Here is a 23,687-nt window from a genome sequence, read left to right as displayed (position 1 = left end):
TAAATATTTACAGTAGTTGTAAACCTACATCCTAGCCAGTAGTAGACTTCAGAATTGGACCAGTTCTGGCTCTACAGTTACCCAAAGCAGTTTTGTCTAGCTCCAGTTTGTTTCCACTTTCTTTTAAGGCTCCATTTATGGTTAAAGAGGTTTAAGGTGGCACACCTCCTGATTTTTATAATCTTTACAATAGCATTACAATCTATTTTTAATGAATTCCTACATGTAGCTATGGGGACCTTTAACATCTATTGTGTTAGCACTGATTCAGCTCAACCTGTGGCACTTCCTGCAGAGAAAGGGCATAAGCAGTTTTAACACTGCGTAACTCTGCTGGCATGTAGCCTATGCTTGGCATTTACACTATTGTACAGGATAGAAACCAGCTTTTTTGTGTTTGGATAGCAACCAGAGTAATTTGAGTGCCAATGCAATCTAAATAATGTTTTAACATTTATAATCTTCATCCCTTCAATTCCCTGGATTTAGAGAAGGTAACAAATGTTTTATTGTGAAAAGTAAGAAGCCTATATAGTTTTAAGTAAAAGGACGACGACAAGAAGGCATAAATTATTAAAACACATCATGGAAATATAGTGACACTGTATTCATCTAAACAGTAATTCACTCATGCATTTTTACAACTAATATGTAGACAGGCTTGTTAAATTAATGGATTATAGTAGTGTATTACAGTAGAATCCCAAAACAGTAAATTAGCTTTAGATGGAAAAACAACATATTATTTTTCATTGCCTATTTTTTTAAACCAAGCCTACAATACCTCATAGAATGATGGATAGTATCAGGACACTTGATAAGAACACATCCAATTGCATGGTACAGAATTATGCATCGCGGCCAATAAGATTTTTTATAAAAAGCAATTGTCTTACTGATTGTTTACTACAGTTGACTACAAGTCTGTTAGTGACGGTGTAACAAGATACATTTCCCACAGTGATTTTTAACAAGCCTATATACATTACTGATGTGCTCACAAAACTAAAACCAGCAGTTTAAAATGAACATGTTGTAAAGCAACATGATACAAAACAGCAACATTCTCATTCTTGTGACAGTAGTAAGCCAGCGTATACTGTGATATACAAAATATGCTTACAACTATTAACCTTCCACCATTCAACCTGCTTCAGTGTAAGCAAACAAGATGTCTGTAGCTGACTCCTTGTTTCTTTCATTAAAAAACTAGATACTCCAACCAACAAATCAATTTATTTTGCAAAATTAAGATTCCTTAAAATAATTAATATTAGCATTACAGAAAATTGCAGGAATTCTAATATACATGTATGTGCAACTTAAAGGACCCGATTCTCTAACACAGAAGACATAGGCAGACATACACAGGCTCAGGCTTTTTTTTGCCTGGAGGAACTCCTACCCCACTGCCCAGGCCTTCTGCAAGGAGGTAAGCACTCATATGTACAAACATTTTTTTTTAAATTGGGTGCTATTCAATTCACAAAAGATATGGAGGGGTGACTCAGTAGGGCTGAGAATCACTGCTCTAACATCTCTGTGCATAAAATTTTCAATGGGATTGCTGGCATGAGTAAATCATTTGCATGGAGATAACACTGAATGAAATAAACACTTTGAATGCCATGACAAACCCAGACCAGACCGCCCCCACCCATTTTTATGCAACAAAATGGCTGCTAGTTTGCACAGTAATTTTCTCCAAAAAATTCACAAACCAAGATGCATCATTCCCCCTACAGATGTTTAAATGATTTTTCATTAGTTCAGCTAACATTTCGAGTTGGTAAGGAGCAAGTAGTCAGAAGGAAATCCAAGACCATCATTCAAAATGGGAATCTAGTATTCAAGACAGCAAAGCAAAGTATATCCCTCGCTTTAATATCAGAGCAACTAACCGTAAATGAAAACTCGAGAAGCTATTATTTTAAGTATAAAATGAAAATATTTACAGTTATATTTTGAAGTTGTTATTCCTGTTCTGCAGTAGAAACAGAAAGAAAGAAAGGGAAACATAGCAAACTGAGTTTTATGCACAGCTGTTTAGTTGGCTGTTTTTTATTATTATGAAAAATCCTAAATAACCTAGGATCCGTCTAAAAGAGGGACCGCATACTACCACCTGTCCAATTTTAACAATTAGGAATGGCTGCAAATGGAAAAGCAGTACAGAATTACTGCCGAACCCCTTTGAACTATACATACTTCTAGACAAGACAGAATATTTGTTTCCACTTTAATTTTATACATTTTAAAGCAGATTATTTCATGCTACATGTTTGGGTTGAGCTGTGTAGTTTGAAGTTGAGAAAAATCATTAACTGGAGTTGGGCTGGGTGAAATTACTGGTTTTGCTTGCACTAATGTTTGTATTTAATAGCTGCTTCTGACTGCAAGCTTTTTAAGTGACAAAAGCTAAAAGGTAGAAGAAGCCACAGACATTCATCTTTTTACTGCCAAGTTTAGCAAAATCGCCATAAAATAAGCAACATCATCCTTCTTTGGTAGGTTTGATCCTTTTCTGAGAATTAAAATTAATATATTATTTTTCTAATAATAAAACTACTGAATCTGGCTTATGACTTCCAACAATGAACAACCATTATGCTGAGGCCCCTTGTCTTCTCTTTACCCTCATGGTGACCCCCTAAATTGGAGGCTGAGAAAAGCCATTTTAATAAAACCTTATCTTTAACAAGAGTATTTCACTCACGGTAAGAACCAAGCCCCCAGATGAATTCTGAGGCTGCTGTGCTCTACAAAATGAGTCAAGCGTTCTTTTAAATATTTAAAGTTTTGCACTTTGATCCGGAATTTGCAAGTCAGAACACTTACCCTTCTATAAGCTGACTATATTAGCTTAGAATATAGTCATACAATAATTACAGAGAATATGGTGCCAAGTATGGAGCGGAATAAGAATGTAATTTTAAAAATTATTTTTTTATGTTCTCTCACATGTAAGCGTACTGATAGCTTACAAGGGGATGAGGAAGAAATGCATCTCTCTCTCTCTCCTGTATTCATAGCTCCTGTTCATACTAAATTACAGAAGCAAGGCAAGGCAAGATGGTCTTCAAATTTCACAGATCATGAGCAGTGTCCTCAGCTACATACTGAAGTAATACTCATCAAGATGCAAAAAGGGTCAACATTCACAGCAAATAAATGACAATTTATCAATGCATTTGCCATTAACCTTTGCTAGAGTTCTTTGAACAAGTATGTTTCCCAGGGTAATTTTAAACATGAAGAGCCATTCCATTTTAACATTAACAAAAAAGATATCATTTTTATATTTACAGTATAATACATATTTACACAATTTGTTAAATACTAGAATTACAGAAGACACAAGTAGGTACAGAATTGTTTTCTGCACTTAAATGCCCCAGACAGCATTTTTTCTCCAAAAAGCTAACCAGTCTTTTTAGGCTTCTTTGAAGGCTAGATACAGTCTACATTCCGAAGGCCACCATCCATAGTCAAAGCACCAAACCTAATTGAAAGAAACAGTTTATTCTTAACTCATTCAAATGTGTTCAATATACAATCAATTAACATTTACCCAAGTATAAAAAGGAAATATTTTCTTTCCAATTTCATTCGAGCGTAATGTAATTTTGTTCCTTCCCTTGCATATAACCTCAAGAAACATTTATTTCTTGAATATAATTCTCGTACGCACAGAGAAATCATGTGAGAAGTAAGTATAATGGTACAATTCCTTCTATATAGAGCTACCATTGATAGTTTTGCTTCATTGCTAATATCCCAGTAAACCTGAATAGTTTTGGATTTTGTACTTCTCTGGGCAAAATTGGTGAATAACTCTGAGTGTAACAAGTACCATCAATTAAAGCACTTTAAAAAACTCTTATAAAAAGCAAGACAAACTTTCTTGGTCATCCTTCAGTAGAGGAGAAGCTACAAGAATAACTCTTACAAATTCAAATAAAATCTGGACAGTCACACTAGGTGAATGGTAAACAACAATTAATTACTATGACTAATTTATCAGTGGTTTTAACTTTATGAGGTATAGTGTCTCAAGATACAGTACACACTTATTTCTTATATTTATAATGAAAAACAAAAATGTTGAGCATGAATTGTACTCATTGTGATTATGTAAAATTTCTTACTACAAAAAAAAAGCAATGCTCCCTATACACAAATTATGTGTAGAGAAAAATAATCAGTTAAAAGATAGACTTTGTACTATTACATGCACTTCTGCTTTGCACTCACTGCCAAAGTAAAAGATAGCTTTGCAAAACAGAACAGTTCACCGTCTTGCTAACCCAGGAAAAGCTGAAGAGAATTTAATAGTTAGCTCAAGCCAGTTAATGCTTGCAAACTATCAGGAGCAGATTCTATTATGAGTCAGTGTATATAAACATTTGGAAATGACTAATTATGCTTTAATAGATGACAGTGTAGTTAATGTATTTTGTACACAAATAAACAGGACTCTGGTGGGGATTCAATTCACAAAGTAAGAAGACCACAGCAATGATTTAGCCCAGCAATTGATTAACCAGATTTCACTGTAAAATTATACCAAAGGGATGGTTGAAATGTAAAAATCTAGAGAGAGACTTGTCAAACTTTTCAGGAAGTACAGCTTCAATCTAGCATTACCCACCCTGAGCAACAGTTACTTCCATCAGCTCACTCCAAATTATTTTACGACTTATGGTATGCAAATCAGAATTTGACTTCCATAGTACTACAACAAATCGCACTTTTGTTTAAAGCATGAAATGCTTCTCAGAACAGCAGTTTAGGAATGGGTAATACCTACTGCAGTTCGGAAAGTCTACAGAATATCTTTTGTTCATCTCCTTGCTCACTGGATCCATCAACAATACCAAACTAGTTCCTCCCTTAAAGTGGATATAACTACTTGCCTTTCTAAAATGTGATTATTCTCAGCTAATTCTTTAACAACGCCTTCCATCTCTTCTTTCAATTTCTTCATGCTTTAAAACAAAAAATAGAAGGAAGCATTTTTATTATTACAGGGAGTGATTATCCATTGCAGTCACTGCCAATTTTAATATTATGACAGACAATAGTGAAAGCACTTTAATGGAAATAGTTTCTTCAGTATAATAAAATATTCTAATGCTCCCCAAACACTACCATGACTCTTTACAGTAAAGTTTTGACAACTTGCCATTGTGTGAAAAAGATGGGAAAACATTATGTTGGCAACTGAGGGGAAAAAAAAACAAGAGAAGAGGAAAATGGAAATGGTGAAGCGTATATTGCTTTTATCCCCCTGTTTCTACAAGCACATCATTTAGCATTACAAGTCTGCTTTTGTAACTGACAAAATTCCTGAGCTTAATTCAGGGGTTTACAGAAGGTGCAGGAACAATACTGATGTAGAAATTCTTACCCAAGAGTCATTTCCACTAATGTGTTTGAACTTGGATAAACTTGATTCATGGTAGGTTTCATTCCAGCAGAAGCAGCGAACATTTTTTGTGGCAGAGTGTCCTGTAACTGTAACCAGAAAGTAAGTTATGCAGCCTGCGTAAGATCATGGATCAACAAGTTGCCGCATGCTCCTCAATACTCACAACAAAATCTTTCATTTAAATTTTCACAAATACTGTGAAAATGGTTGGGCACAGGTGTGCTGCGACTGTGGCTTGTCATGCTGATGAGCAGTGGCTCAGTGGTTCTGAGTACTGGAGACAGGAGGATCAATTCCTGTTTGTTGCATGTATCGGTTGGCTATTATCTTGTACTTTGATTGTAAGCTCTTTGAGGGAGGGTCTTTCCCCCTGTCATATGTTTGTTGAGAATCTAGTAAATGGAGCCCTGACCCATGGGCTGGGACTCTGTAAACTACTCTAACTAGAACACAATCTTTCAATAGTGACACTGTTCCACTAAGACTTCTGCTTGGGACTTTCAGCAGCAGATCCCACACCTTTTCATTTTACGTTTTGTTTTAAATAAATCTTTATACTACATGTAAATACATACACTATTATGCCCTAAGCTTTGTTTTGTATCTGTGCGTACTATATAATGAAGAATAATAAATATAATTTAATCATCTGATATATCTTTAAGGAATAGCTATATACTGCAGAAGAAAGCAGGATATGTCCTTTTGTGCTTCAATATTCCTCAGTAGCCTGGCTGTTAAATGATTCCAGTGGCTGTAAATAGATAAACACCCCAAATGGTCACTGAATCAACGTTAAAAATTCTTGCCTTTTGGAAGAGATATGAATTGTTGCCTCCAATTTTATATGGCTTTTAAAGAGTGGTTTTACTTAAGAGTGACAGTAAAAATGACACCACAGGGTTCCTAGCCTGGGACACAGGAACCCTGGTACAGTTCCCAGTTTTGCCAGAAACTGTATGACACCTTGAGTATGTCACAATCTTCCTGTGCCTCAAATTTCCCCACTCTTGACCCTGGCTGTAAAATGGACAAAAGGTTTCTCTACCTTGTTGTATGGCAAGATAAATGTGTTAATATTTAAGGTGCTCAGATACTACTGTGATAGAAGCCACAAAGAACAGATAAATGTTTCTCAATGCTCTTATATCAAATCCTCAGATTTAATGCTCAGATTTAAATTAAAAAAAACCTTTGTAAATTTATCCTGGGCTCAGAGTCAGACTGGTTTAGATCTAGTCTGTGCATCAGTACCAGCAATAAAACTTCTGCAGATCAAATTATTGTATCTCTGCAGCTCTACTGCTTTCAGTAGCTTTACACAAGTTTAAATGGAACTTAATAAGAAGTCGGGTCACTACTGTTGAGGATGCACAATGGAGAATAAAATCCTTTGCTCAGTCTAAATACTGGACACAATTTATGAACATTGTACCTCATTTATATAGTCCTGGTATTTGGATATCTCTTCGTCAGTGTCATAACACTGGTTGGTAAGAGTCAGTAACTGTTTCCGTAAATGAAGCATTTTTCTGGAAACAAAAATAAATTTTCTTTTAAAAAGGCAACCATAAAACCATGATGCTGTCAACACTGTTGAACTTTACAAAATCAATCTCTTGCCTCATCCAATCCTCAGCCTTGTCCAGAAATGCATCATACTTGCTGACACATTCATCTTTGAATAGAGATATGGCTTTTGTGGCATGCAAATACAGCTTCTGCCTGTAATACAGAAATAGTCAAAAGAACATTGTTATACCACTGCCAGTACCTCATTTCACAAACTAACTTTTTAAAGCTGAAATATATACGGAGTCAAAATTGAGGGGAGGGGAGGGGAGTGGCATTTTTCAATAGTTATTTGTCTATTAATGTAACATACAAGAATTTAGTATGCTGCATGAACTACAGGTTATACTACAAAAACAATATCACAGAAGATGAAGTGTACTATTTGAAGCAATGTCTGACTACCGCAACTAAACTGTTCAGTGATATTCTTTACATTTAATATATTTAAATAAAGCAAATGATTGATTAGATTCAAACAGAAGGGGTAAAGTGTATTAGTATTTTTATCAGTATTTAGACCATACCTAGGAGAACCAGTCACAGAAGAGGACTGCATTGTCCAAGGTGGGGTACACATACTCTCATGCCCCAAAGAGCTTACTTTATGAAACAAAAGAACACACAGATACAGGCAGAGCTGGGAGGGAGAAACAGTAGAAAACAATGAGATAATACCACTCAGCATGATAAGCAATGGTCTCATACACCAGCTGCTTAACCATGTATGTTGGGAGGTGGGAAACACACAGGTACAGGTATATACTACAGAACATGGACTCACGCGATGTGAAATTTTGAAAGACCGAGACCACATGGAAGCTTTCAGCATTTTGCAAACTAAAGTCTTGCATGATTTATAGTTACTACTCAACTAGGAATATATGTATAATCAGAATATCGGTTTCTCATTAAGCCCACACCTGTTATTCATTTGGAAAGCAACTAAAACAAATACTGCTCACTTACTGATTCAGTGATAAAAAGCTACACGGAAAATTAGGGAAGCAGCTAGCCCAAGGTATAATTCTACTGTAAACAGAAAGATGAGTGTTCTCAGGCCAGCAGGATCAAAATCACTGAAGAGGCATAAGTGAGTACTTTATGCCACCTTTAGCGATTTTCTCAGGGTACATGGAGTAAAATGGAATATGATCAGGATCCAAAAAGGACTTGGAATTTTCCCAAGGACAGGGTCATAGAAGAAAAAAAATCTGTATTCAAAGCATGAATATAAACTCTGTTAGGATCAACTAACCTGCTAGTACAAAGATTTCTTTACTAGATGCACAGGCTTAATCTACTTCAGGTATTTTTCATAAATAAGTTTCTACTGGTGGTACAGCTCTAAGGGGACCTAACACAGACATGTCAGCAGCATCCGTTTTTTAACCTTGCCATAGGATTTTATATATTTATACAGATTGCTGACAGACACTGGGGGGGGAGGGAGAAGGAAGGGGAGAAGAATTAAACACGCTCTACCAGAAGCAGCAGCTTGTTAGTTTGACCCAGCACTGCAACTGCTACACAGGAAACCCTCGCTATTCATGGGTTCAGCATTCGTGGTTTCAAATATTCATGAATGCCGAACCCTCATCTTAATACGCTTAAAGGAACTGCCACTGCCGCCATACTCCCACCACCGCCAGCGCAGCCATTCCCCCACCCAGCCACTGGGGGCACTGTGGTCATGAATGCAGACAGTGTTCATGAACACAGTGTCTTATTCGTGGCTTTTGCCATTCACGGGGGATATGAGAATGTATCCCCCACAAATGTCAAGGGTCTCCTACATAGATCAGGCACTTCAGCAGGGCTTTTTGGCACTTTTATCTAATAGCTGATTTACTCAGTGCCTGATCTATAAAGATGCTGTACAAGCCAGGTCCAACTAAACTGATGCCTCTTCTGGCCACGTGCTAGGCTCAGTTCAGGGTTACATGGAATTTAAAGTGAAGCGCCATTTTGTTTTGTTTTTTACATCTGTAAGCAGCCATAACTCCTATTATACATTCATTTCACTTATCAGAAAGCTATGCCACAGCCTCATTCACCTAATAGTTATAATTTCCAATATAATTTATTCTTCTGCCAACATTATTCATTTATCTTGAATAGCTCTTTCTCCCTTCTTAGTGTCTACCCTACTTAGAACTGCTTTTGGGCAGTTAAATGACACTGTGGTTAGAAATATTCATGTTCCATATATGTTAGGATTCCACCATTAATCCCATGAGTAGTGCTGCACTGGTGGCAGTAACAGCAAGTGATTTTAGGGAAAACTCTGTAAACACCATTTAAAGGTAGCAAGTTAGAGGGATGGGGAATTACATTAATGCCTACTTTATGCACATGGAATTTTCTGAAGAATAAATTAACACAATGATTTAGTCAACTAACCTTGCTCTTATTAGTAACCAGAAGCTACTTCTGATTTAAACATAATAAAGTTCTCATAAGCACTGAATTTTCTTTTGCTCCTGCAAACAGCAGGCACACTTATACAACTTTGGAGTTCCTGTAACAAAGTCCATATCTCCAACCTTGCCTGGAGGTAACATTGTCTACATTCACAGGCTTACTAATAACACTATTCTATTCACAAGCAGCGGCAAATTCTAATAATAAATGTATTGTATAAATGTGTTATATGTTGTCTACAATAAATAAGTTATGGTACTTGACAGAAGTTAAAAAAACAAAACAACAACAAAAAACCCAACAGATGCAGTCCTGTCAAAGTTTACAACATGGATCAAATGGGGACCAGAAGAAAGGGTAAATAGGAAAAATATGCAACCTGAAAGCATGAGTGAATCTCTAAAAGCAATCTAAAACTCACTCACTTGTCAAATTTGTGGATTTGTTCCTCGTTATAAGGAAGTCCTAAAAATCAGAGAAGATTATAGATATTATTCTTAATTCCAGTAGTCATCATCCCCAATAAACTATAAAAAATCCACAGCCATCATCAGTGGTATGGATTTCCCTCTCCTATGGAAAGCATACACATGTAGTTACTTTTAGAACAGCTGCTTCAATTTATAAAAAACAAGTTTATAGTTTATTTATGCTCTCAGGTGGTTCCCCTAATTGCTATCCTGCAAAACAGGCTCACTGTCGCTCACCTCTCCCCATTGCTAAAAAGACTATCAAAACACACAGACAGCTGATTTATTTTTTATACTCTTAATCATTTCCTGATTTACTTTTAGTAAGAAAGTTACTTACTACGTTCTGCTTTGTCTTTTTTGAACTGATAATAAATATCGGTGATAGAACTCAGCAATACTTGCAGTTTCTCTGGACTAGAAGAAAAAAGGTTAAATTAAAATTAATTTTACATAGGGCTGGAAAGTTTATGATTTACCAAGTCCAGTCCTCTTTATTCACAGGCAATCATTTACTCAAGGAATCTACATCTACAAAGCGCAATACCAGAAACACAAAGAACATCCTACAAACCTGCCATAGTTTAAAAAAAAAAAAAAAAAAAATCAGGGGAAATGGACACTGCCAATACCCTGCCACTGCAATAATAGGGAGGCTGTTGCTTAACATATGCTCAGCATGTCCCAGGAAGAAGGCTACGGCCAATGTTACACAGGAAGGCAAAATACACCCTAGAAGACATTCCCAATTTGAAAATTTGCTTCTTAACCCCAAATTTGACAACCAATATGACCCTGAGGAAAAAGCAAAACCCTTCAGTCAGGAACCTGAGTTTACCAAATATCAGCAGGAGGATCAGTGCACTCTAGGCAAAAAGACTTCCGTTGATGGTAGTCTTCTGCAGAGTTTAGATTATGGTTTGTATGGGATAGTTTGAATAGGGATGATGTGGTCTCAGGCAGGGGGTTGGACTACAGGATCTCTAGATGTCTCTTCCAGCCCTACTGCTCTATCATTCTATGAAAAAAATCCAGTCTTCATTGTGGGCAATGCCCCAGTGCTTCAGAGAAAGGTAACAACAACAAAAATTGTGAGAAGTGCAATTTGGGGAGGGGGAATTGCTTGCTGGCCCTTGAAGAAAGCTAGTAAGAGCTCTCAGGTATGAGATTACCAGAAACTTAACTTATTACCAGAGTTACCTGAAAACCCCACAGATCCGAGACTCTAAATAGAGATTACAAATACTACACAGATTACTGAGCAAGAATTTAACACCCTGATTCCATAACCTGCATAAACTTAAGTTCAGTCTTAACTCTTGCTCATAATTCTGTTTGTGTATGTGTCTCTGTAACATATGTATTTTTATTTATTCATAAGGATATTACAAGTGTAGCTCAGTACAGGAAATGGAATACATTCAAATAATGAATATAAAGTTGTCACTTACTTTCTGTCTCTTGGATGTGCACCTTCCTGATTTACCCAGGTATCAACCAGCAACCCACCAGGAGAGAGTTTGCCTTTGATATCCTGAAGACTGGTCTCTATTGTTCCCTGAGAGCTGGAAAGCTACAAAAGAACACATTCAACTACTACCACTGCCACACATCAAAAATTACTTCAGAGTAACTGGATCAATTATATTATTACTGAATAAGGTTTTAACAATTTCACTACATGTTTTAACCCTTAGCTACTTAGCCAAAAGCTGAAACTGCAGATGCTCATGAAGGCTGGCCTCCATGGGCAGATCCAAGATTTTGAAGAGTAAAAAAGAAAAACAAACAGTCTACAGGGCTATGAAATAGAAGAGAGATCAGAAATAACTAACAGACAGCTGAGCTGCTGTAGGAAAAAAAAGTTAGCTTGATTAGTGGAACATCCAGATCATTAACTGAACATCCAGACCATTCACTATGGAGTGTAAAGTAATTAGCAGGAATCAGGTAATGAGCAGTAAAGTAATTTGACTCCACTAGCACTGCCTAAATAGAAATGCCAGTGCTACTGCCTGGCAGCTGTTTTTAAACTCTGGGTGGAGAAGAATTCAAAGCAGAATTCCAACACCCCACCATCCTCCGGATCTGTCCCTGCAGGACTCTGCCCCTCTCTCCATGCAGCTGCTGGAAGGAAGAGAGGAAAAGCAGCAGAAGAAAAACCTTGTATGGTGTTTAAACAAAGGAATCTATCTTGTGCCAAGCATTTTATTTTTTAATTCTTTTTTTGTAATCTGTTATTAAAATCTGCTTAAGTATCAAAATAACTAGGCATATGAGCATGACAAAGACAATGAATGACTAATCTCAGACAAAACAGAGTTAGTATGTCAACCTGACTACAAATTTCCTGCATGGCCTGGCACAAGCTATTATCTCTGTGGCCATACTGAACTACAACGAGGCATTAAGGGCACAAGGAGAGCTGAAAGACCTATAGAACAGTGGATTCACAACACCTGGGCTGCATGGGTGCAGCAAGGATGGTGCTGGTCAACTCTCTGTCTTCTTCCATCACCAAATGAAGGAGCCAGGTTGCTGAGCATATACACACTGGCTCAAGCAGAAAAAGCAGCAGAGACACTTACTATGGTACTGTGGATATGATTAACTCTGTTGAAAGGCAGAAATAATTAGCCTAGATGCAACAACATGGCAATCAGGTTTTGCTGCATTATTTCCTGGAACAGGCTGCCACCAAGAAATTCAAGTGTGGGGTTAGGGTTGGGGTCTGATGATCAGGAGGGAGAGAGGCTGTGGAGCTGTGCATGGGGTGGAGGACAGGGAGGGGCAAAGTCACTGTGAGCACCAGGTGAGGGTGGATCAAAAAGGTTGAGAATCATTGCTGCAGGGCACTAGGTATGATCATGTGCCATACCTGTTCCTCCCACGAGCTGCCTAAAGGATTTTTATTATGTTATTTATATATATTTATTATTTATACTCTGCAAAAAATCTGCTTTGTGCCTGATCATTATAAGCTATGCTAACATTTTTCATTCTTTCTTAGATTCATGTAACCTACAGGAAAGATATACATTAGCCACCTTCTATTTCTTATAATACTGTCCTGGGGAAAAAACATTAAGTTCTTCACTGGTTGATGTGCATTTCTGTTTACCTTTTCTTAAATTTAAAACACTGGGTAGATTGCAAAGGACACTGGTATTTAAAGTGGTTCATACATATGTCAAGTTTGAAATTGTTCAAAGTGAAAGGCAATATAAATATCAGATATATTTAACTGGATTAAAATATTGTAAAAAGAATTTGCTTAAAAGTTTCAGATAACAGGAAGGCCACTCAAGGGCAGCACTGGCCTGTGCTAATTGAGAGTACTGTACTCTATTTACCTTCATGAAATAACCACATTTCATGAACCACATTTCAGTATAGGTATTTAAGAACCTCTGGGAGAGCATGAAAACTTCTACAAAACTTTAGAGGTTGCCTTAAGTAGAAATCATGTGGCTGCATTTTCAGCCTTTTGTACAGTACTAGTTTTGAGAAGGGCTTTGACTTTAGACACTTACCCGCAACAGTTTAGTGTGTATATCAGAAATCTCATCCATTTCTGTTGTTTCCAAATTGATTTGCAGTAGATTCTCATACCTGACCAGAAAAAAGTGAAACAAAATAGAACATGATTACTGTGTGTACGTCAATATACAACAAACAAGTTAAATAATGCAGTTTGGGGATAATTTTATATGTAGGACTCTGCAGGTTAGCAGGATTGGAGACTTTACATGTTGTTACATAGATTCTGCCATTTTGTAGAGTAACTGATACCAAAAGTAGGTTGTCATCCTCAGAGGCAATTGAGGACTCTGAAGGAGTCTGGAGGTGGGGCTGATTTGCCCTGAGCCCCACACCTACATATGTAGGACTCTGAGCAGGTTAGCAAGGGGTGAAACATTAGATTAACTTTAAGAAACAGTATGAACATTTTCCTAAGCAACAAGCCAAACATTTTAGTTTAGGAACAGGCTCTTCACCTGCTTGCTCTCCAGATTTTGACTCAAATGTAAAAAACAACAGCGACTCACAATCCTAACATTTCTGCTCTTCACTAAGTTACTTCTGCTGACAACTGAAAACTATCTGCTTTAAATATATCAGTCTATTTTTTAAATTTGCCAAGCAAAAAATCCTTAAAAAAAATAGTAGTTATAGACACATCAAGCACCAGTTCTCCAATGGATGGAGGTGTTTTCCTTTTGATATATATTAAAATAATTGAGTCATAATCAAATATTATAAATGGGTCTGGTAGCACTACTTATTATTAAGACTGTCTAGTTCCAGGACTATGACTTCACTTAGGACTTTGTCCCAATTTAACCATTTGGATTAGATTTTCTTTTTTTTTTTTTTTTTAAATTCCACTAAAAATAGTACAGCAATTTCCAAAAATAATGCTATTTACTCATGCACGCCTTATCCACCTTTCATTTGAGAAGTACTAGTATTCTCACACTTTGGAGTGAGGACTGGAAATTAGACAGAGGGGCTGCATCCACATATGTGTGGACATTTGGTTCCCTGGGGACAACTAGTGATGGCACACCTTGTGCTGCCACTAGTTGTGCCTGGGGAACACCTATGCCACGCATGCTCTAGTGTGCAGCAAGTTACCCCGAGTGGGGTAGGGGAGGCTGAGGCGAGAACTGCATTGGTCCTAGCAGCCTTACCTGGGGTCCTCCTGGAGTTGCAGCCATGGCAATCCTGCCATGTAAAAAAGCCTGGCTGGCAACAGAATATGGTTCTGGCTGGTCAGGCTCCAGCTTTGGGTGGTATATGCTGCTGCCACATGTGCCACTCCACTTTTTTTCCCCACGCATTTTTTTGGCCTCTGGTGGATATCCAGGGGTCAAAAAAAACCTCTGCACTGCTTCCTTGCAGTACAGAGAACACCTGAATGTACAGTATGAGGTGCTACAGATAAGTCTGTAGCACCACATACCACACAGCCATGCTTGTCTGGACATAGCCAGGGGGTCTTTTGCCAGGCCTCTGAAAATTCTCTCAGCTGTGGTTAAGTTGGAAACAATTAAATTTGTATGCAGTTTTTCAGGTTACTTAAATGGCTAAATTCTCTGATGGCTCTGTCCGCACTAAGTCCAAAACTGGACAGGATTCTTCCTGAGCTGCTGGGGCCACACATTGGTATTGGAGATAGGGAGCCTGTCTCTCCTGTGCTTTCAACCAGCCTAAGTAGCCCAAATGAAGCCAGGCTACATGGATGACAAAGCTGTCAGAATCAAATAGAGGGGACAAGGTATGGACTTCTGGGGAGGATAGCATAGGAGTGGAAAAAGATAATCTGGGGAGACTGACTGGCTGGAAAAAGAAATGGCGGAACTAATGGGGCAGGAAAGATGGATCCAATGAGAAGCCCCAGGAGTAGAAACCAGACTAGGACAGGGTCTGGTTAGAGAGGACAGGGCAGAAAGCTGGTCAAAACTTGGGAGGAAAAGGACAGAAAAAGAATCTGTCGTCACTAAAGCCCTTCCAGAGCAGCCTTGAATGAAACCAGAGATCCATTCTTCTGCTATCAGCAGACAGATGTGAAACGTATAAAGTGCCTCATCCCAGCTACATCCACCCTAGAGGATGACCAGGGCCATCCCTAGTTGGGGGTGAATTGGGGTGACTGCCCTGGGCCCTGTGGAGCCAGGCACAGCATCTGCGGCGACTCCACGCTGCCACCGGCTTCACATCTGGCTGCTCCCTCCCCCCCATCTGGCACCTCCGGCCGCTCGGCACCCTCCTCTTCTCCCTCCACCGATCACTGCCAAATCCGCCACTGGCTTCATCGCATCTGGAGGCGGGGCTGATTCGCCCTGAGCCCCACACCCTGCTCAGGTGCCTCTGAGGATGACAACCTACTTTTGGTATCAGTTACTCTACAAAATGGCAGAATCTATGTAACAACATGTAAAGTCTCCAATCCTGCTAACATGTAGAGATACCTGTAAGATTCCACACATCGCAGGGTTTTTTCTTTTACAAGAAACCTGGAAAATCTCACAAACACAACATTACATTAAAACAAGCATTATTAAGATTGTAAAGTCAAGCACCTGATTGGTTAGGAAATGACAAAATTAAGAATGGTTGCGTTATCTTCCTTGGCCCCTCTTATGCTTTGTCACGTAGTCTTTATAGCATGATAACATTATTTTTCTCTAGGACTCTTGCCTCATTCAGTGCTTGGGATAAAACTACTTTGGAGATGAACCAGAGCTGTATAGAAAAGGAGACTGTGTGTTGGAACCTTGCCTCATTTGTCACAAAAGCTAGAAGATATGTAGTAAATGAGGTAAGAATTAGAACAGGGATGGTCTGAGGAGTTTAGTGCTTTTTGTCTCTGCAAAAAGACGAGTCCTGTAAATCAGGACTTTCACAACCATGTTTCTCATTTTTCTTGTACCTCACCAGAAAGCCTGGGGTTTGATTTGCAGAAATTATAAACACAACTGCAATAAAGTGAGTAGTAGTTACACTCTGAACCTGTACATTCTATGTAATACTAAATACTGTGAAGTATCAGGTCCTTGGTATCTCAAATGCTTTGCTCTTAGTCTCTCTGGGGAGAATACAAAGTAAGAATAATATCCTTTCATCTCAAAGAGGTGGTGCTAATTAACATTTGTGAAGCACTCAGATTCTCTAGTGATAAGTGTCATGTAAGTCCAATATGAAAATAATTTGGTTTTCAGAGCAAGATCAGAATACATAGCCTAGGGACCACCCACTGAACAAAAAGAAGAAAAGTACTGAAGAGCTGATCATTAAGTTTATGCTGCATTAGCCAAGGGTCCTGTGGGAAACTAAAAGAAGCAGATTCAAAAGGGGATGGCAGATTATGATTCTACAAACAACCGTATTCTGCTATTTTCTCATGATTTACACACTTGACTTTCCAATCTTAATGATGTTGTTCTAATGCAGTTTTTGTTTGTAATATTTCTAGAAATATTATATTCAGTCATATGTGAGAGGCAAGGATTTCTGTGCGTAATATCTTACCAGGTGCAGGGATGGAATAGACTGAAGTTAGACCTGAAGAAGACTGTACTAAATTTAAAAGCTCGTCTAAGTCTATCCAACCCGTGCCATGCAGCTGGTCTAATAAAAGATATCATCCACAAATATCCTTGCTTCTCACATATTTCCTGGTTACAATAAGACTCCAACACTACCAAAATCAGTCATCTATTTTAATTTTAAAACCTTCTCTTTGCAAAAGGGAGCTCAGATTTTTAACAATTTGTTTTACTGCTCTTTATTCTTCCTTAAAATATAGGACAAGCTTAGTGGCTAATGCATTATTGCGAGTGACCAACTGCTTTGTCCTGCTTTTACTGTAATTCCTTAAGCAAATGGTACATCTTGACTGACAGAGACGAGAGAGCAAACTACAAAACAGTGGTCTCTTCCACTAGCTTAAGTAGCAACATTCACTGGCAGGTTCAAGCCACTGCTGACTAAATTTGATGCTGAGGCTAAGTCACAATCAACTCTAATTAAAGCATCATTAATTTGCTGTGGGGGAAAAATGGTAAATATAGTTATCTTTAAATACAACATCCTTTGAAGAAAATAACAGCAGGCAGTTTCAACCACAGTGTAATATAAAACATCTACTCACATTTTTCCAGCCCTTTCAACATTTCTGTTGCAGAAATCCAGCTTAATCTCAACCTCTGTCTTCTTGTGCAACAACGCATTGTAATCTTCCTTGATTATTTCACTAGAAAGCATAGCATTCATGTATCAAAAAAGGCTTTAACTTCTTTCATTGCATAACTTTGCCTACACTAATAATAGCGGCTAGTGGAGAGCAACCTCTCTTAAGATTTCACATTCTGTCATAAAACGACAGTCCAAACTTTGGGAAGATATTATTAATGCAAGGGCTAGATATATACAGGACTTAAAGATGTACACAAGTCAGGCACCACAATAAATAATTTCTAAAGAAACTGGCTTACAGAGTGAAGTTCAGATCCCAGAGAGTCAGGTGTCTGGGTGTCACACATATGACCCAGAGGCAAGATCCAGCCCACAGACTTGTATCATCTGGCCCCTGGAGCTGCCCTGTGGGTCTCAAAGTGAACTGCAGACAGCATGCACATGGGCCAGATGGCTTGGCCTGTTGCACATTCCAATTTGCATCCTGGTGCAGCTGCCACAAACAGCACAGCCTTGGAACAGAAGTGGCCACTCTGGGGCACCAGGGTGCAGGGTCAACAGCAGCTGGAGCAGGACCATGCCACATACAGCACCCACTCCAGGTCCAGAATACAGGGCCAGACTGTGGGTCCAGTCTAGCCCACAGACCTGCCCCATGTCATGCATCTGGCCACAGTACCCTTACCCACAAGGCCAGATGAGTTGGATGTTGCTGCCTTATGAAGTGCATGAAGAGAGTTAGGGGTCTCTGAATGGTAATACAAGGAAACAATGCTGAGAAAGCAGCCACCTAGAGCTAGCCAATAGGAAATGTTAAGCACAGGAGTTATAATCCTGTCCTTCTCCAGCACCTAAGTCAGGGTTGCAGGCAGGCACTTCCAACCACTTGGGATTCAGGGCCCAAAATTCTCTAATGAGGGTAGATGTCTACAGAGGTGCATCGATACATTGGTCCCATACCAGATCAGCACTGATATAAGGAAAATTGACAGTATTGGCAATCAACTTTTTTTGGCTGATGTGGCCAATAAATGTCGCTGATAAATGCCACGTGCATGTGTGCAACTGCAACACAGCATGCAGGCAGCCAGGAGCAGAGCCCGGCAGTGTGGAGAGCAGTATTGGGCTGGTAAGTCTGTTGGGTTGGAAGGGGTGGGGGGAAACCAATCGAAGTCTCCGCAGTGAGGGAGGGTGTGGGACTGGAACAGAAACTGCACAGCTGGGGTGCAGGACACAGCTGCAAATGGCTCATCTGGGTGGCACAGGAGCTCCCACAGCTATGCATACCCTGGGAAGGCATGGGGGGGGGGGAGTGTTCCTGGATCTGAGCATGGGGCAAGGGTGGGCTGCCTCTGTGGGCTGGGACTGGCGCTGTGCTGAGCTCTTCCCATTGTGGGGGGCTGGGCTGAGTTGATCTTGGGGTGGGCAGTGGCAGCACTGATATGGCAAATTCTGGGGTGGCTGCAGCCTCCTCCAGTAGCCCCTACTACCAGCACTGCCACCGCCTGTTCTGAGTGCAGCCCAGCCCAACCCCCCTGCCAGGAAGAGCCCAGCACAGCCCTGGCCCCAGCCCACAGCAGGAGCCTGCCCTGCGCGTGAATGCAGGGGCACAAGCCCCCCCCAGGGTGTGCAGAGTGCTGGGAGCCACACCTCCCCTCCTCTCCCCATGTGCCCTAGACAAGGTGCTCGCAGCTCCGTCCCATGCCCCGCCCTGCCCGTGCAGCACCTGCCCCTGCCCCACTCCCTCCCTCACTGTGGGGCCCTCTATCTGCCTCCCCATGCCCCTTTCATCTCCCCACAACAGACTTACCAGCTGGATGCTGGTCTTCACACTGCAGGGCTGCATATTGGCAATCAGATCGGTATCAGCTGATAGGCTTGTTAAAAATTGCCCACTGGTATAGGTCCAAAAAATCTATCGGTGCACCCCTACATGTGTATATCTGTTCTTTTAAAGTACTGAACAAGACTTATCATTTTCTTATAAAACAAAGTCAGACAGAAGGAGGGTGGTATCCAGCCTCTAACTTGCCCTACTGGTTAGAGTACTTTCTAAGCAAGTGGGAGATACAGGTTCAATTCCATCCTCAGATGGAAGAGGTTAAACTCACATCTCCCTGCTTCCCTGAGGAATGCCCTAATCATTGTGTTACAAGCTCAACTCTCCACCCCTCCTGCAGGAGTTGTTTTACTGTGCAGAAAGGAACACAGGATTTAGGGGGGCAAAAAGTGAGTAAGCAAAAGGGAGAATGACCCCATAGCTTAATACATAGGCAAGCAAGAGGGTCAATACTAAGTCCTAGTCCCTGAGCCCACGAGTGTTTCTGTAATTAACACTTAATGTTCATTGCACAAAAATGCAGAAATTATGAAAGGAAGAGAGACTGGAACTCAACATTCCCCTTCCCAGCTAAGTGCCTAAACCAGGGGTTGTCAACCGGGGGTACACAATCCTCTGGGGGTACTTGGGATGTGTGGTGGTGCGGGGAAGTGGTGCACAGCAGCAGTGTGGAGTGGTGAATGGTGGCAGTGCCTGCTGCGTTTGAGCTCCCTGCCCCCCACCATTCATTAGTCCACATCAGCGCCACCACTTTCCCGCATGCCAACAGCTTTGCATCCGGCCAGCCCTGCCATTAGCACCCTCCCCTTCCCCATCTGAAAGGGGGTACAGTCCTTAAAAAAGGTTGAAACCCTGGCCTAAACTATCCGCCAGCCATGCTCCTTCCTGAATTCTCCCCTGTCACCAGTGAATCTTGTATTCCTTGCTGCACAGGATAGGCCTAAGTTCACTCCCCTGCCTGAAGGGTAATCTGGCAGCTATGCACAACCCAATCAAGTCTGGCAAAGAAACCATGCTTGGCAACATTAAGTCAAACAGTCACTTACATTAGCCACCTTATTCCTTTTCGCATCAATTCCTGGTAAAGCAACAAAGCACTGGCAATTCTAGAGGCATAGCATACAACACCTGTTATTGCCTGTTTGAAAAATAAAAATATAAGTACTAATTCAGCATTCACAACTTTACAATTTAAGTCAGTGAATCATAACAAAATAACAATGATTAACAGTTGAAAAAATTATAACATGAAGTTGGTAGCACAAAATTTGCCAGTAAATTGGTGGAGAAATAACAATTTAATCATTATATTAGTTAAAGTGATAATGGCTTTTCCAATCGCTTTGTTAGGGACAAGAAAAAGTCTATCATAACCAAGAATGACACCACTTTTCTTGGGGTTCAGATTTAATTTTCTGGAAAGTTACAGGCTAATTTATTTAGCAGTTTAGCAATCCAGAAAATGATAAAATACTACATTTTCAAAATTGTAGGCCTAGACTCCTACATTTTTGCTACCACCCAGTCCTGCATACAGGCTGTTGGTTTTTTTTAAATTCCACAAAGAGGCTAATTTAAAACATGTTTAACAGAAAAAGTTAATGTTAGCAATCATAACTTTCTAGTTTTATCATGGATAATACATTGATACCATTTCAAATGTCTGCACTAAAATATTAAGAGATTTTCAGGGGAAATTACTTGCCTGTTCCCCCTCCTGAATACTTTGAGAGATACAAAGAGACAGCTTTCTGTGTGCAAATTAAGCAGACACCCTATAAAGCAATTCTCTGTGAAGTCAATAGGAGATACCTACATGCAACAGGCACAGAACAAGGACCAAAAGTGGAGTTGCCACTACCTTTCTCTTATGAAGCTTTTGTCTAAGGTGGAGAGTCTCAGAAACTCTACAGGAGAAAAGTACACTCTCCACAGAAAAGGGAACTCTTATTCTGTCTTAAGTTAATTATCATCACAGGAAAGGACACTATCTACAACAGTTTTCAGCTAACCTGGTGTGTATATTCCTTGCAGCCATACATAAACACTTAAGCACTGAATTATGTACTTATATATTTCTGGGGGAATTTAATTTTTATTCTGAATATTTATTCTATAAACAAAGATCAGAACTTTTCAGATTAAGAACTTCAATTAAAATTATACAGCTTTTAGGGAATTCTTAAAATTCAGTTTATGTAAGAGCTACATAATTTAATGAAATAAAAATAACTGGAAGTTAAGGTGATTTCATTTGGCATACTGGACTATTGAAAGACCATCACCTCAATGGATCTCTCTCAAACATTCAATTATTACCAGCTATATATATAACTGGTATGGTATGCCACATGAAATAACCTTAACTTCCAGTTATTTTTATTATAGTCTAAAATATATACAAAATAAATTGCAGTATAAATTTATTAAAACCAGAGGTGGTTTGTAGGGACACATTTTTCCCTGACATAAATGAATACAAATAGTGTAATTCCATTACAGATCTCTATTTATAAAATCTTAGTTTTTGTTTTTGTTTTTTTTAAAGACAAAAGGACTATTGATTTCAATGGGAATTTTGTTTGAACAACGAATTCTAGATTTGGTCCTTAATTTATAAAGCACTGTAATTTTTCTCTAAGGAAAAGTCAAAATAAAGAACACTAGTAATAATGATACACAGCACTTATAATCTGGTAATGCTTTTCTCCTTCAAAGTGTATAATTATGGCCACAGGGGACATGACTAGGAACAATGGCCTCCAGGTTCAGCAGAGAAAACTTAGGTTGGATATTAGGAGGAACTTTCTGACTAAGAGGGTGATCAAGCCTTGGAACAGGCCACTTAGACAAATTGTAGAATCTCCATCCTTGCAAATTTGAAGAGAAGGTTGGACAGACACTTGGTTGGGATGATTTAGTCAGGGATGATTCTGCCTTGAGCAGATTGCTGGACTACATTGGGTCCCTTCCAGAACTACTTTCCTATGATAGAAAAATGTCTTGTTTTAATTGAATACAGTACCAAATGACAGAAGAAAAAAATATTTTTCTGTCAACTAATGCCATCACTAACACTTATAAAAGGAATGCCCACTGCAAAAACTAAGCCTACTGATATTATTTATATTGTCATTAGATATCTTTAGTTGATTTGAGATAGTAATTTAATTCCAGTTCTAATTACATACTCACTTTAGCCATACTGGCATCACCATCTAAGTCATACCGTGGAGGTACTTTAGGAAGTAAAACTGTAATACATAAGCAGTGAAAATGTATTAATTCCATAACATGTATTAAGTCTTTAATTCAACAGTAAATACAAAATACATATTGTGTTCAAGAAACCTTTCTTTTGTGAGTTTAGTAAAACTGAACCGTCTCAGAGAAGGAAGCAGGAAACACAAATTACCTTTCCCAATCTCTACCATCTAAAATTTAAATAAAAATTAATTATGATAGCAAATAACAAGGACTAAACATTGGAAAAATACTTGAATTACCAAATATTCTTTAAAAACTAGAAAAAAGATACAGGATTTCAAGCATCATTTTGAAAATCCTTTTCATTTTTTTATACAGTTTCATAGTAGCTAGGGTCAGGAGGGACCTGAATAGATCATGTAGCCTGACCCCCTGCCACAGGCAGGAATGAATGTTGGGTTCACAAGACCCTAGACAGGTGATCATCTAACCTCTTTTTGAATTTGCCCAAGGTAGTGGCGAGGACTACCTCCCTAGGAAGTTGGTTCCAGATTCCGGCCACCCCAACCATAAAATATTGCCTCCTGATTTCAAACCCAAACCTATCAGCTTATTACTATTGTTCCTCATCACCCAAGATGCTGCTGGGGAGGATATACTTTAAAGAAGAATTTTAGAGTTCCATGTAGAGCAAAAATCCTCACTATAAATCTGCTTGGTAACAGGACATTTTCTGGTGGAGCATGAGATTTCTAAGTCCGTTTTTAGGTATTTCAATAAACGGCCTCATTTGTCAAAATGCTCAGTAGCCAGCAACATGCAGTGATATCAAGAGAGTGCTTTGGATGCCCAGCAGTTTTGAAAAACTCAGGCCTCTTAGTATGCACATGCTGAAATGTGAATTTAGGAACATAAATTTAGGCTCCTATTTTTGAAATTCTAAAATTCACTTTTTCCATTCAGATGTCAAAAATAGTAAGTAATTAAAACTATTTTAAAAGAAAAAACTAAACATAGTTTTCAGGTAATTACATAACAGAAA

The 23,687-nt window shown here is 39.1% G+C and overlaps 1 protein-coding gene across 1 annotated transcript in view; it reads right to left on the bottom strand.

Annotated features, from left to right (window-relative positions):
• Positions 1–588: 588 nt before the first annotated feature.
• Positions 589–23,687, bottom strand: part of TBK1 (TANK binding kinase 1) — a 43,954-nt gene continuing 20,855 nt past the window's right edge. Inside the window, exons 10-21 of the mRNA XM_090042439.1 lie at positions 22,634–22,692; positions 20,485–20,576; positions 17,555–17,656; positions 13,431–13,509; positions 11,349–11,470; positions 10,238–10,314; positions 9,853–9,892; positions 7,055–7,156; positions 6,867–6,963; positions 5,411–5,517; positions 4,917–4,988; positions 589–3,502 (exon numbers count right to left, since the gene is read on the bottom strand). Coding sequence (XP_089898565.1) covers positions 3,451–3,502; positions 4,917–4,988; positions 5,411–5,517; positions 6,867–6,963; positions 7,055–7,156; positions 9,853–9,892; positions 10,238–10,314; positions 11,349–11,470; positions 13,431–13,509; positions 17,555–17,656; positions 20,485–20,576; positions 22,634–22,692 — 1,001 coding nt within the window. The 3' untranslated portion in view covers positions 589–3,450. The remainder of the gene's footprint in view (positions 3,503–4,916; positions 4,989–5,410; positions 5,518–6,866; positions 6,964–7,054; positions 7,157–9,852; positions 9,893–10,237; positions 10,315–11,348; positions 11,471–13,430; positions 13,510–17,554; positions 17,657–20,484; positions 20,577–22,633; positions 22,693–23,687) is intronic.

Source organism: Crocodylus siamensis, chromosome 4 (genome assembly GCF_052110815.1).
Source record: "Crocodylus siamensis isolate JL-2025a chromosome 4, ASM5211081v1, whole genome shotgun sequence".
NCBI lineage: Eukaryota > Metazoa > Chordata > Crocodylia > Crocodylidae > Crocodylus > Crocodylus siamensis.
This window is presented reverse-complemented; position numbering and strand designations above follow the sequence as displayed.